Below are 14,773 nucleotides of genomic sequence, written 5' to 3'. Positions count from 1 at the left end.
AAAAAAAAACTTTTGAACGGTAGTGTATATAAATAATCTGTTTTATTAAATGGTACAGTATCCATGGGAGATGTGTCAGTTGTTGATTGTTAGACAGTGCGCTTCCGTTACAACAGCAAAATAACATCCTTAACACACATTGTGGCTGGCGGATCATCACAACCAGGGACTCCATGCAGCACATATCATCCCACATAAAACAAGTGCCATGACCCCAGTACCATCACCTAGAAAGGTTCCACTGGCATTAACGTTTAAACAAAAGTTTGCAGCACCTGACATCTTTTTTGAAAAAGGTTTTGTAAATTAATCCTTAATAAATTAGACGCACATTTCAATACAATTACCTTAAAGAGACAGTATTTTTAGTAAAGAATTTTCTAGAAAAATGTCTTCACCATTATTACTTTGGTGTTCCATATCACAGCCAATAGTTGAGCACAGTTCTTAGAGACAGGGTGTGCTCAGGCCAAGTGAGAGGACATGCTGCAATATAAGACATGATTCCAAACAGTGATATTGTGCTTGTTAGTTTTCATTGTCAAGTATGACTTACACCAGATATTTTGAGCTCATGACCACAGCATGCATGTCTGAGGGAGGGAAAAAAAAAAAAAAAAGATTCAAGAATTCCATGGATATTTTTTCAGGGAACCACACATTAAAAACCTAGTCACAGATAGTCCAACATACAATATCTAGACAATGCCAACAGAAAATTCAAAATAAAATAACCCTATGGTATCTTATTATGTTTGATTCTTTCCCTAAAGGAAAGCAGAGGAGAGGGTTAATTTACATAAGTTGTTTTGTTTTTCCTGTCTGACGTTACCACCCCTCCTTCCTCTGGTGGTGACTACAGTGTGACTCCTGGTTAGCCATCTCACTTGGTCACTGCATGGATACCTTGTGCAAGGTAACCCACATTGCCAGAGGTGACACCAGCCATAGAGATACGCCCATCCTTTGTCATGTAGACGGAGAACTCCTTTGTGAGGCGCGCCACCTGCACAAGTTGGAATAGTTACTCATTACGACTCATCAACTGCATATTAAGCTATTTAATATCGAGACAGATACTTATAAGTATAGCCACGTTCGATGTTTCATCCAATGATTCCTTACCAGTAAGTAACCCAATGGAAATCACATACTATATTATATTATGAGACAGTGTAGAGTCTCAGCAACAGTTACTCTACCTGTTCAGGCTTCAGCCCTGTGAAGCAGAACATGCCAATCTGATCAATGACGTGCTGCCAGTTCTGAGTGGAGCCCTCCTTCTTCAAGTTGGCCACTAACAGCTCCCTCATTGTGATGATGCGGTTAGCCATGCCATGCACCTCCCCCAGCCTAGGGAGAGAAGAGCCGTCACTCAACTGGGCCCGTATCATGTTGGCTATGCGACAATTGAAATACGACATTTCGTGGATGACTTACTCACCACTCTTTGTACAGGTCTGGTGTATTGAGAATGGTGGCAGCGATGCGCGCCCCGTTCATGGGAGGGTTGGAGTAGATGGGCCGAATGAGGATCTTCAGCTGGGACTCCACACGCTTGGCCTCCTCAGCATCCTTACACACGACAGTGAAGCCCCCAACACGCTCACCTGAAGACATCACACACCACCACACAAGGCATGTTGCTTAGCTTAAATAATAAATATGGTATTTTGTTTCCCCCAAAACATTATCCTCAAATTTGACCAATGCAATTATCATAACTCACCATAGAGACCCATGTTCTTAGCAAAGGACTGAGAGAGCACAATGTTGTGGCCTTGCTCAATGAAATAACGGACAGCCCAGGCATCACGGTCAATATCACCACTAGCAAAGCCCTGGTAGGCCATGTCAAAGAACACTAAGAGGTTCCTTTTCTGGAAGAGAAAAACATGATAACTTGTTATGTACAGTACCTTCAGAAAGTATTCACAAACCCTGGACTTTAAAAATAAAACAAACAACTTTGAATATCCCTTTGAGCAGTTATTAATTACACTTTAGATGGTGTATCAATACACTCAGTCACTACAAAGACAGAGGCGTCCTTCCTAAGGAGAGGAAGGACACCACTCAGGGATTTCACCAAGAGGCCATTAGAACAGTTAGAGTTTAATGGCTGTGACAAGAGAAAACTAAGGATGGATCAACAACATTGTAGTTACTCCACATTTTTTTATTTTACCTTTATTTAACTAGGCAGGTCCGTTAAGAACAAATTCTTATTTTCAATGACTGTCTAGGAACAGTGGGTTAACTGCCTTGTTCAGGGGTAGAACAGATTTTTTTTTTTTACTACTATACTAATCTAAATACTAATCTAAATGACAGTGAAAAGAAAGATGCCTATACAAAATAAAAACATTCCAAAACATGCATCCTGTTTGCAATAAGGGACTAAAATAAAACTGCAAAAATGTGGCAAACAAATTCACTTTATGTCCTGAATACAAAGCGTTATGTTTGGGGCAAATCCAAACACAGCACATCACTGATTACCACTCCTCATATATTCAAGCATGGTGGTGGCTGCATCATGTTATGGATATGCTTATCAAGAACTAGGGATTTTTTAAAAATAAAAATAAACAGAATAGGGCTAAGCACAGCTTAGAAACCTGTCTCGGTCTGCTTTCCAACAGACACTGGGAGACAAATTCACTTTTCAGCAGGACAATATCCCAAAACATAAAGGCCAAAATATATAATAGAGTTGCTCATCAAGATGACATTGAACGTTCCTGAGTGCCATAGTTACAGTTTTGACTTAAATCTACTTGCAAATCTATGGCAAGACTTGAAAATGGCCGTCTAACAATGGTCAACCACCAACTTGACAGAAATTTTTAAAGAATAATGTGCAAATATTGTACAATCCAGGTGTGTAAAGCGCTTAGAGACTCACAGCTGTAAACTGCTAGTGCTGAGCAATTAACTTAAATTTCTGTAATTTTTTCAGTTTTTAAACAACTAATTGACCAAATGTCGGTTAAATGATTTGAATTCCATTTCGTTCTGTTTTTTTTCCTGTGAGCTCAATGCGCACATTGCAGTTTCTCTGGAGATGAATCAGATCCAGCCTGAACTGTGCGATGTAGTAGGGAGTTGATTCCAACAGGGCAATATTCTATGGTTTAGTGTATAAAACGTGGTAATTAATATATCGCCACAACGTCATGAAAAAAAAACACTAACTTACTATTATTCATCACTACCTTACAAGTTCTATTCAATATGTTTCACTACATACAGTGCCTTGCGAAAGTATTCGGCCCCCATGAACTTTGCGACCTTTTGCCACATTTCAGGCTTCAAACAAAGATATAAAACTGTATTTTTTTGTGAAGAATCAACAACAAGTGGGACACAATCATGAAGTGGAACGAAATTTATTGGATATTTCAAACTTTTTTAACAAATCAAAAACTGAAAAATTGGGCGTGCAAAATTATTCAGCCCCTTTACTTTCAGTGCAGCAAACTCTCTCCAGAAGTTCAGTGAGGATCTCTGAATGATCCAATGTTGACCTAAATGACTAATGATGATAAATACAATCCACTTGTGTGTAATCAAGTCTCCGTATAAATGCACCTGCACTGTGATAGTCTCAGAGGTCCGTTAAAAGCGCAGAGAGCATCATGAAGAACAAGGAACACACCAGGCAGGTCCGAGATACTGTTGTGAAGAAGTTTAAAGCCGGATTTGGATACAAAAAGATTTCCCAAGCTTTAAACATCCCAAGGAGCACTGTGCAAGCGATAATATTGAAATGGAAGGAGTATCAGACCACTGCAAATCTACCAAGACCTGGCCGTCCCTCTAAACTTTCAGCTCATACAAGGAGAAGACTGATCAGAGATGCAGCCAAGAGGCCCATGATCACTCTGGATGAACTGCAGAGATCTACAGCTGAGGTGGGAGACTCTGTCCATAGGACAACAATCAGTCGTATATTGCACAAATCTGGCCTTTATGGAAGAGTGGCAAGAAGAAAGCCATTTCTTAAAGATATCCATAAAAAGTGTTGTTTAAAGTTTGCCACAAGCCACCTGGGAGACACACCAAACATGTGGAAGAAGGTGCTCTGGTCAGATGAAACCAAAATTGAACTTTTTGGCAACAATGCAAAACGTTATGTTTGGCGTAAAAGCAACACAGCTCATCACCCTGAACAAACCATCCCCACTGTCAAACATGGTGGTGGCAGCATCATGGTTTGGGCCTGCTTTTCTTCAGCAGGGACAGGGAAGATGGTTAAAATTGATGGGAAGATGGATGGAGCCAAATACAGGACCATTCTGGAAGAAAACCTGATGGAGTCTGCAAAAGACCTGAGACTGGGACGGAGATTTGTCTTCCAACAAGACAATGATCCAAAACATAAAGCAAAATCTACAATGGAATGGTTCAAAAATAAACATATCCAGGTGTTAGAATGGCCAAGTCAAAGTCCAGACCTGAATCCAATCGAGAATCTGTGGAAAGAACTGAAAACTGCTGTTCACAAATGCTCTCCATCCAACCTCACTGAGCTCGAGCTGTTTTGCATGGAGGAATGGGAAAAAATGTCACTCTCTCGATGTGCAAAACTGATAGAGACATACCCCAAGCGACTTACAGCTGTAATCGCAGCAAAAGGTGGCGCTACAAAGTATTAACTTAAGGGGGCTGAATAATTTTGCACGCCCAATTTTTCAGTTTTTGATTTGTTAAAAAAGTTTGAAATATCCAATAAATGTCGTTCCACTTCATGATTGTGTCCCACTTGTTGATTCTTCACAAAAAAATACAGTTTTATATCTTTATGTTTGAAGCCTGAAATGTGGCAAAAGGTCGCAAAGTTCAAGGGGGCCGAATACTTTCGCAAGGCACTGTACATGAGTGGTAAGTCAGTACTGATGATATTGACTGATTTTGAAATTGTTGTGTTTATATTTTTGTTCAGTGTAGATATTACATTTCTTTATATTTAAATCATCTTAATATTTCACTACATTTTAGGTCCCCCAGGCTGTCCCAACATGACATGAAAGTGAATTCTGACAGTGTAAAAGAACCTTAGTTAACTATAGAATGTTGTATTCCATACCCATTTCAAGAGAAAAATGTTATTGTGTTTGATAAAATTAAAGATTCTCTCAGGGGACACTATTTCAATTTAAGGGGACAACACATGGGGCCCAGACCCCGAGTTGGGGAACCATCGTACTACTAACCTCGCTGCCTGCTTGCTTCAATGTTTCCTCTCTCTGTGTATCTGCTTTGCCTCCTTCAGCCTGACTCACCACTGTCTGTCTCACTACTCACTGTAAAGAAAAGGTATTTTGTTATGAGAATTTATACTAGCCAATCTTTTGATTATAGCTAGCTTAATTTCAGTCAACTGCTCCTGCTGAGGTCAGGCTCCGTTCAACGTTAGCTTCTAACTTCATCCTTCTAGCCAGCTAGTTATAGCTAGCTAACTTGCTAACAGCCAGAGCCCTTAACCTACCTAGCCAGCTAGACATCGGAATGAAATATCATCGACTATTTACCAGTTGTACACTCATCCTCAGAGAGTGAGTTTTTTGTTTGTTTTGTGGGATGTCTGACACGGCAGGAGGCGAGGGAAGTTTTTTTTTTTTGACTACAAAAACCACTGTCGGCGGCATCTCCCTACCACTTGCCACAGTAGGTCTGAGCGGAGGTAGGCCGAGAAGTGAAACGAACTATGTCGTGGTCGGAGTTTCCCATCGAACAGAGTGGTGAGTGAATGCACTGCTGAAAAGGCAAATCCGGGGGAGCAGGAAACATAACGAGCATACATGAATCATTTATGATTCCACTCGTTCACAAAGGTAAGCACAATTAGAACTCAGATCAAGAAAATCTTCTGAGCGTTGCTCAACGCTGGGAATGCAATAAGAAGTGAGTAAATGAAAATTAAATAAAGAAATGCGAGTAAATGCTATAAAACAAATAAAAAGGTGCGTAAGCGGAATTTATCCTCTACTACATCCCTGGATGGGTCTGGCAAAACCATTCATAAAAATCTATCCCCTGCAGGCAGGGTTGAATCTACATTTGCCCGGCATTTAAGCACCTCAAGCAACTTGCGCGAACCCTGCTCTACCTGAAAATACATGATCTAAGTGATTGATAGCTGTTATTCAGCAGTCATAAAAGTATGCTTTATTTAGTTTGAAGAACTACAAAATAGCGACTTTGTCAGACAGCATATGCAGCAGCTCTAGAGATGAGATGATGACTTGGAATGAAATAAATAACCAAATGTAATACACACAACTGAAATATGTTAAGCAGTAGAGAGCAGTCACTATCATCATGGGAGTTTTATTAATTGTGTTGTTATAGCATTCAACCTAAATAATCTAAATCTGTGATAATTTTTTTAAATAATCGAACTGACCTCAAAAAGCACTGATCGCTGCCAAAGGTGACTCTTAACAAATATTGACTCAAGGTGTGAATAATTATGTAAATGAGATATTTGTATTTCATTTTCAATAAATTTGTAAAAATGTCTAAAAACATATTTTAACTTTGTCGTTAAGGGGTATTGAATGTAGATGGGTGAGAATTTGGTAAAATATTGAATCCATTTTAAATTCAGTTTAACAACAAAATTTGGATTCAGTCAAGGGGTATGAATACTATCTGAAGGCACTGTATTTTGGCCTGGTTGGTGGATAATTAGGTTTCATCTGGCTACTGGGTCGTTCCACCAATTGAATACATTTTTTTTGTAGTAGAAAACATTTGTTTAACCTAATTTTAACATTGTCATAAAGAGCACATGTTCAACATAATAAAAAACAAATTTCAGTATAAACTTAAAACGACTAAAACCAGATATAAAGTATGTAGAAAAGATTATGACCTATAATCCTTTTAATAATATAATCTTTGAGAACTAACAATCACCAAATTAAAATCTAGACAGTCAGGGAGAATGGAAAATTCTCCGTAGCCGTATTGATTTTGTTTTATGTTTAAGCAAAAGAACAGCAATAGCCATGGAAAATTTAATAGAATTGCAGGAAATTAGCTTTAAAACTGCAAAATGAAGTATTGCCGCTCTATGGAGAAATGTGTCGAATTGCAGAAAATGGATTTTAAAATGCTAAATATTCTACACAGCCAAGATAGGGGCCTCTAAAATGTGTTCTAAAATTCAGCAGCGTCAATGGGCCAGCCGCACCCATTGCCATGCCCACCCCCTAAAACTGTAACCGGGTTGACGTTTAATTTTAAATATCAGCCATAAATCCCCTTGTGACAAGGGGAATAGAAGCTTGTTGTGTGCAACAGAGAGGGGCAATTGAATGCAAGCTTCATCACCCAAAAATTATTGTTAAAAAACATTTCTAGCCTGTTAATCTATGGGTAACAGGGTTGATGTGTTATTCTCGACCTGTTCAGTTTCCCTCCACAAAAAAAAACAGAAAATGGCCAAAAAGAGTAGAATCAGCTCACCTGCTTTTACACTATGATTTGACTATCAGATGTTCAAGTTTCTTTTAAAACAATTTTTTAAAGGAATAGTTTTACCATATTAAAAGGAGAGTTCAGTTCATTTAACAGGGTTGACCTTAAAATTAGGGACAGGTTTGTTTGTTTTCATGTTGTCTAAATTAAAAAGGGCACTTCATTTAATAACAGGCTTCTCAAATTCAATATTTGTGCACAATTTCTACCTAAAATATCCAAGGGACGCAAAAGGCACTAATTTCATGGAACGACCCTACTACATCACTTTATATTCAGTTGCGTTTACCTTCACCAGGTTAGCAATCTCCTTCCACTGCTCTGGCCGAGGGTCCACTCCTGTGGGGTTGTGGGCACAGGCATGAAGCATGATGATACTTTTCTCAGGTATTTTCTGAATAAGAGGAAACAATAACACATTTGTTAATCTATAATCCAGCAGTTACTTTAAGTACACATTGATAGGGAGAGTACAATGTGTACACATTGGTAGGGGAAGATTAGGCTTCTGTGCCATGTCTTACAGAGATGTCATTCAGGGCTCCCTGGAAGTCAAAGCCACAGGTCTTTGGGTCATAGTAGGTGTAGGCCTTCAGTTGCATCCCAGCATCTCTGAAGATGGGTGTATGGTTCCCCCAGGAGGGCTTGGGCAGGTACACATCCCGGGCCTCTGTATGGAAACGGGACTGAGGGAGGGGAGCAGGAACAAAGACAGTGGGGAAAAGAAGAGACTTTCATTCATTAGCATTCATGATGAAGGTTGGATTTGTAAAAAAAAATAAAAATAAAAAGCAAAAGGATCAGGGCTCTTACCAGGAAGTTGGCTCCGATTCTCAAGGACCCAGTTCCAGAAATTGTTTGGACAGTGATGTTCTGGGAACAAGGAATAAACAACAAACGGTCCAAATAAGGCTTCTAAAGCTGTGCTGTAGAATGTGGAATCAGGATGTGAGGTTCCAGGAAAGGCTCGACTTACCCTGCCACTCTTGATAACCTCATTGTTGTCTCCCAAAGCCAGCTTGGCGCATGCCTTGGTAAAGTCCCCCAGACCACCAATAGCCAGGTATTCTTTGTCCAGCTTCTTTGCAGCAATCTGAGCTTCAGCCTAAGAATACAGAGGGTAAATGTCCAGCCAAAGTCTGTTGTTCTCTGTGTCCAAGTGATTGTAAGCAGCTAGGCTGATGTCTTTTTAACTTATAGTCTCTCATAAAATGTGGTTGTTTCTCATGTTATGAGGTTTATAATGAGAGTCATCATCATCATCATCATCAAGCAGTGATTACACACCTTGCGAACACAGCTGAGAACATATGGTTTTCCCTGGTCATCACGGTATGCTCCTACACCCAGATTCATCTTCTTAGGGTTGGTGTCACGCTTGTAGGCCTCTGACACCCCCAGGATGGGGTCAGGGGGTCCCATCTGCACCTCGGACCACCATGAGCTGAGACAGTTGGGGAAGAAGATTGAACCATCCCGTAGAAAATATAAAGGGTAAATTACAGACTTGCATCAACTCAATTTACACCCGATTAAGTAGTCTGATGCCTTTGCACTAAGTAGGATTTGATCCAAATTAGGTGATAATCCCCTAACAGTCTGAAGTTGATTAAGCTAGTCTGCTTTCACACACAGGAATGTTGGATGTGGCAGCATGCATGTGGCAGCAACAACCAACCACTAATGTTGCAAGGATGACATTCTGTCATACACTTACATCATAATTTATTGCATCAATGGCTTCATTTGATGGGCCTACCTTTCTTTCAGTGGTCAGCCAGTCACCAGCAGTACAGTAATGAAACATGCTTGACCAGTCATGTGGAGGGGGAAAAGCACTACATGCCCAGCTAAGCTCGTTAGTGTTTTGTGACCTTGTTAGTTTGCTACACATTAAAGTCAAATATTTCTAACAGTGCTAAAGCGGTTTCACACTCCTCCAACTGCATGTAGCTACTATAGCTGTGGCTATCTGGTTACCAGTTAGCTGCCAAAACACATCGTTGGATCCTAGTTAAGTAACGTTAGGTTAGCTTGGCAGCTAGCTACTGAACAACCTTGGTTGGTGGCGAGGTTGCAAATAGCCAACCAGCCACACAAAGCCTATGAAATCAGTTACCTAACATTATATCATTGGCTACTTTGCTAATTACCCGAAAATGGCTGCGAAAACCAACTAGCTAACATGCTAGTTGTCCATTTGTCTAGCAACCAACCTGCTCCCTTTGAGGGAAAAGACAAAGGGTCGTTCGTCTGCTAGCTAGCTCTGCACTGACTAGTTGTCTATGGCTGTCAGCTAACGTGGTAGCTAGTCAATAAAGCAGTACTCTCGGAGCACATTTTACCTGGCACGAATGGAGAGCGCACCCAACGGAGGGTGTACCCGGACGGTAGAGATGATCTTGCTAGATTTCAACAGGGCCATTGCTGGTACTCAACACAACACGCACGGAAAACCGTCTCCTGAGTTCCCACACACTGTACTACGTAGCTCTGCTGTCAATTGCAGCACACCCCCACGTGCTCAACAGCGCCACGAAGAAGAGTTCAGTCTTTTTGAGTGCACTGTAGGTTTGGGAGTAGCATGTGATACATATTATTGGCCACTTGGCAGCAATACAGCCCCATAGTAGTTTATCAAATACAAGGTCTCCATGCAGAAGATTGCACAGCCCATACGGGTTTGTAAATGCTATTGTATTTATTAGCCCACCCAGTGTACTTACTGTAAATGTTGACATCTTAAATAAGTTGATAATCAGCTCTTTATTGTCATTACATATGTCACATTCAAAGATTGATTAGGTTGTACAGACCACAGTCCCAACGGCAATCAAGCATGCACAGCCTTACCTGGAATGCTTTATTTGTTGGTTGCATTCAATGAAAGTGTTACCATTGAAAAATAAGGTTTCTACCAATGCATGCAAATGGTTACTGTAGCTTACCATGTCCAGTCATTGCAGTGTCTTTCAGTGCTTTATCACTCCATTTTACAACAAAAAAATTTATCCTTATGATATAGAATATTAGATGCAATATTAGTCCATGGTTTATAACTGTGAAATAGATGTGTGGGAATGTTTGTAAATGCAATAAATGTAGAGATTCTCTCAATTCAAGGGAGAGATGTTCGGTGGGCTTTTTCTATGACTGAGTGATGAAATTGCAGATAACATTTTCATGCAGGAAGGACTAAGTGCATTCCGCTGTGTATAGCAAAAGTGAGGTGAGTTAGGGTTAGTGAAGCAAGAGTAAGTGTACTTCTATCTCCGAGAAGCCTCTCCCTTTCTTCCCCCATCTTGTATTTCTAGCTTACCATCACCCACACGACTTCCTCTCCTGTCTGCTTCTATATTAGTCTGCCTTTCCTCTCTGATTGAAACAGCAAGTCTGATGAAAAGGCCATTTTAATATTGTCATCTACAATCTGTGTGGAAAATGGAATGGATTTTAGTAAGTATAGCAGTGAAATGCTCTGATACCACAATCAATGAATGTGTAAACATAATTGAAGTTGAGAGAATATAGACTACTCCTGTTATATTATTGGATTTCCTTGTTGCCTTTGTACGGCACCATTATTATTTTGGATCTTGTATCTCACCACACAAGAAGCTATGTGTTGGGATGGCCTAAGTCCATAGCAAATGTATTACATTGCATTATGGGTTTGTGGGAGTATAGTCCCTTCGGATAAAGACTGGTTTGCCTGTGTGCAATTATCAACGATGCAGTGGGATGCTTAGAAATGCCTCTGTCATGTGCTGATGGCATGTTGTCAGTGTTAGATAACATTATTGACTTAATTTACAGTTTGTTAGTTGTCCTGTGCCGGTTCAGTGATTATCACTGGAATTGGGCCAGGCCTCAAAATGTTCCCAATATGGTTTTGTTTTAATTGGGCATTGCCTGCATCTGTCTATCAGCTTGCCCCTTCCCTGTACATATGTACGTATTTCATTATTTAAACCATCTTGAGATTAAGCTTTTCAAACTTGTTTGTTTTACTCACAGGACCATCCATGTGTAGATCACAGGCGGCCGGCCGGTGGCACCTTAATAAGGTGAGGACGGGCCCATATTAATGGCTGGAATGGCATAAATGGAATGGTATCGAACACATCAAGTTTATACTATTCCATTAACTCCATTCCAGCCATTACTATGAGCTGTTCTCCACTCAGCAGCCTCCTATGCATATATTCATTATTTTGTAGTATATTGCACAGTAAAAAGGCTAATTTGTAAATAGGTTCAGTATTTATGTCTTAGTCACCAGAGTGTGTATTGGTGTTTGTGTGTGTGGCACTCAGTGGATATATTGTAGGGAATCTAGGCAGAGACATCCATTCGATTAGTTATTTAATTCACAGGAGCTATATTTAAAGAGTACATCAATAAAACACCAAGTTTCCTTTCATACAATATATGTTTAAACAATGAAAGGTATCGTCATGTGTGAAACTGTTCTCCCTTGTTCTCCTCTCCATGTGTCTGATATCTAGTCATAATATCAGTTATTAGTTAAGATCAGGATGGTGATTGCAGATTCAACAAAGCTAAAACATGTCTATGTGAATCTTAATGATAGATTGTTACTTTTGTTCACTCTTTTCATTGACATCCTTACATGTGAAACCTGTATGGAGATAAACATGGTCATCATGAATTTGGAATGCCTCTTTCCAAAGGAGACCTTGATGGGAGGTGCCCATGCAGATAGTAAATTGAGGTAGCACTCTGACTAAAAAATATACAGTATACTAATATGGTCTGTTAATAAGCATCTCATAGAAATTACTACGACATAACGCAAATGCTCATCTCTGTGCATTACACATTGGATAAAAAAAGCCAGTCTTTTCCTGCAAAACATGGCTTTCAATTAAATATTTAAATAGTGATTATTAATTGATAGGAATTTCTACAAGCTCTGCTGTGAGAGAGGGAAGTTTTACTGCTGAATTATTGAACTTGTTTTAAAAGCATCTGCACACAATTAGAGGGGATTTTTACTAGAAATATGAAGTCGTGCTTCAGAAATACTGATAGAGGAAATTTAGGAATTTATACAAGTATTCTCTTGTCTGGTAACCAGTCTTTTTAGCTAACATTCCACTCCATGCCACTCCTGTCATTTGCCAAAAACCGGAGTGGCAAGGGGTGGAACGTAATACCTGAACAGAGACTGCAACCAGGCTAGGTATTCTCTTGTAATTATAAAACATGTGTGAGTGTTTCTGTGTGTGGTTGCAGTACCTCCCTGATATCTGGTAATGACAGGGCTCTCTTTATTTGCTACTCATACACCAACTTAATCTTTATTAATACTAATTGATGTACTTTTTTCCAAAATCAATATTCAATTTAATGGATTATCAACAACATTTTTAACAACCGGAGTACTATGCAAGATATTCTTTGTGTAAATTCCAAGCACAAGGAGGTGTAGAGAGAGAGTAAGGTGTAGACCCCCAAAAAACTGAGATATTCTTAATTGTAATATATATTTTTTTATTATTTCTATCACATCCTCATTATAACAGTATCAGCCAGAAAATGCAACATAAAAAATCTAAATGTAACAGGGTAATAATATAAGGATGAAACACCAGATATATACATAGACGAACTAGATGGTAATTTTCCATGAAGAAAACTTGTGGGACTTGCTTTAACTCTCTAAAAGTATTTTTGTGGTAGTGGAAGAAGTTTAAAACATTTTAATTAAGCTAATCAGTTAAATATAGTCAAAGCTAAATGTAGTAAAATAATCGGTCTGCTTACTTTGATATACTACTTTATCAACCTTATTTCCTTGGATTGTGGGTCAGTTAGATCACACATTTCATCAGAAATAACTACATCCAGACTAAACTTTTATACACTCTCCTACTTGAATATCACAGTATATGACAACTGTAATAACAGATTACAGAAGGTAATGAGGCATTGTTGAAGTTTTAAATAAAACATAACTGTATTTTTTCACAACATATTTGGACGACAGCAGGATGTTCATTAAATCCTCTCTGGGTTGGAGGAGGATACATGGGAAGAGGGACCCACCGGCCAGAAAGGGGGAACCCCTTCCTTCAGAGCCCCTCTGCTCCCAGGGGGACACAAGTTAACTGAGCATAAGCATACATCTGATAATCATTATTTGAAATGCAATTGTAGTTTAGTTTTTTTTTACCATGAGCATGTAGACATTTAAAAATGTATTTTGCTTTCACAATGTATTTTGACTTTTGCTTTTTTACACTAACATGAAGGAAGAACTAATGCAAGCAGTGAAATGTGATACCAATGTTTTGGTCAAGATTCATACCTGAGAGATGTCTGAAGTGAAAATGCAGTACACATGGTTGTGATAGCTGTAGTACGTCTGCAGCACACCTGAATGGAGGCAATGTTGTGGATGAGAAATTAACACTGGATTCAGCCTGGTATTCTTTTCTGTGGTAGCAGCTTGTATCAACCGTGCGTACCCTCTATCATGAAACAATGTCAAGATGGGCTTGCTTGACCTGGATAGCAGATCCTTGTTGAAGTTGCCACAGACGATGATCGGTTCAGTGCCTTTAAACTATGACAATGGAAGGAGTGTGTGTGCGTACTGGTTTTAATGTGTTTATTACTTCGTACCTGTAGAAAATTATAATTTTGGCACTTCAAACAGACTAAGTAAGCAGGGTTATTAATGCTCAGTGAGATCATATGTTGCTGTGGTAACCAGGGAGCTTTCAATAACAAAGTTACCTGACAGTGGGAAGTTAGATGAAAGAAAAATATATATTATATATAAAATATATTTTGGTATTTGTTTCATTAGTCCACTGTTGATAGTCTAATTTGTTTTGCATGTCAGCAATCAAGTTTTCAAGATATAAAACTTTCAAAATACAGAAAGTGTCACATATGATAGTATGATAGTATGATATGATATAAAACACATGACACTTTATGCATTTTGAAAGTTCTATATCTTGAAAACTTGATTGCTGATATGCAAAACACTTTGGGACTGTATCAACAGTGGACTAAAGAAACAGATTCAAAAATATAGTCGTTTTTGAGTGGAATTTTCCTTAATGAAAGCAGTTGATACAATTACTTAAACAGCTTTACCTCATGATTGGTAGAAGCTATTCGTTTTCTGATTTCCGTTTTGAAAAACAGAGAATTAGAGGAAGTTTTCATATGCTCTGCGTTTTTGTCTAATTTGTTGTAACCTCGGTTACCCGAAACACATGTACGTTTGATTGGTAGAATATAA

At 39.0% G+C, this 14,773-nt stretch overlaps 1 protein-coding gene across 1 annotated transcript; it reads right to left on the bottom strand.

Annotated features, from left to right (window-relative positions):
• Positions 1-23: 23 nt before the first annotated feature.
• Positions 24-10,024, bottom strand: LOC112252371 (aspartate aminotransferase, mitochondrial). The gene is made up of 10 exons (XM_024423523.1): positions 9,837-10,024; positions 8,779-8,935; positions 8,468-8,596; positions 8,305-8,364; positions 8,016-8,177; positions 7,781-7,885; positions 1,730-1,880; positions 1,445-1,610; positions 1,203-1,353; positions 24-1,006 (listed from the first exon to the last, which is right to left on the bottom strand). The coding sequence occupies exons 1-10, from the start codon at positions 9,914-9,916 to the stop codon at positions 884-886; spliced, it is 1,284 nt and encodes a 427-aa protein (XP_024279291.1). The 5' UTR covers positions 9,917-10,024; the 3' UTR covers positions 24-883.
• Between the last annotated feature and the right edge of the window lie 4,749 nt (positions 10,025-14,773).

Source organism: Oncorhynchus tshawytscha, linkage group LG06, assembly GCF_018296145.1.
Source record: "Oncorhynchus tshawytscha isolate Ot180627B linkage group LG06, Otsh_v2.0, whole genome shotgun sequence".
In the NCBI taxonomy this organism is placed as follows: domain Eukaryota; kingdom Metazoa; phylum Chordata; class Actinopteri; order Salmoniformes; family Salmonidae; genus Oncorhynchus; species Oncorhynchus tshawytscha.
This window is presented reverse-complemented; position numbering and strand designations above follow the sequence as displayed.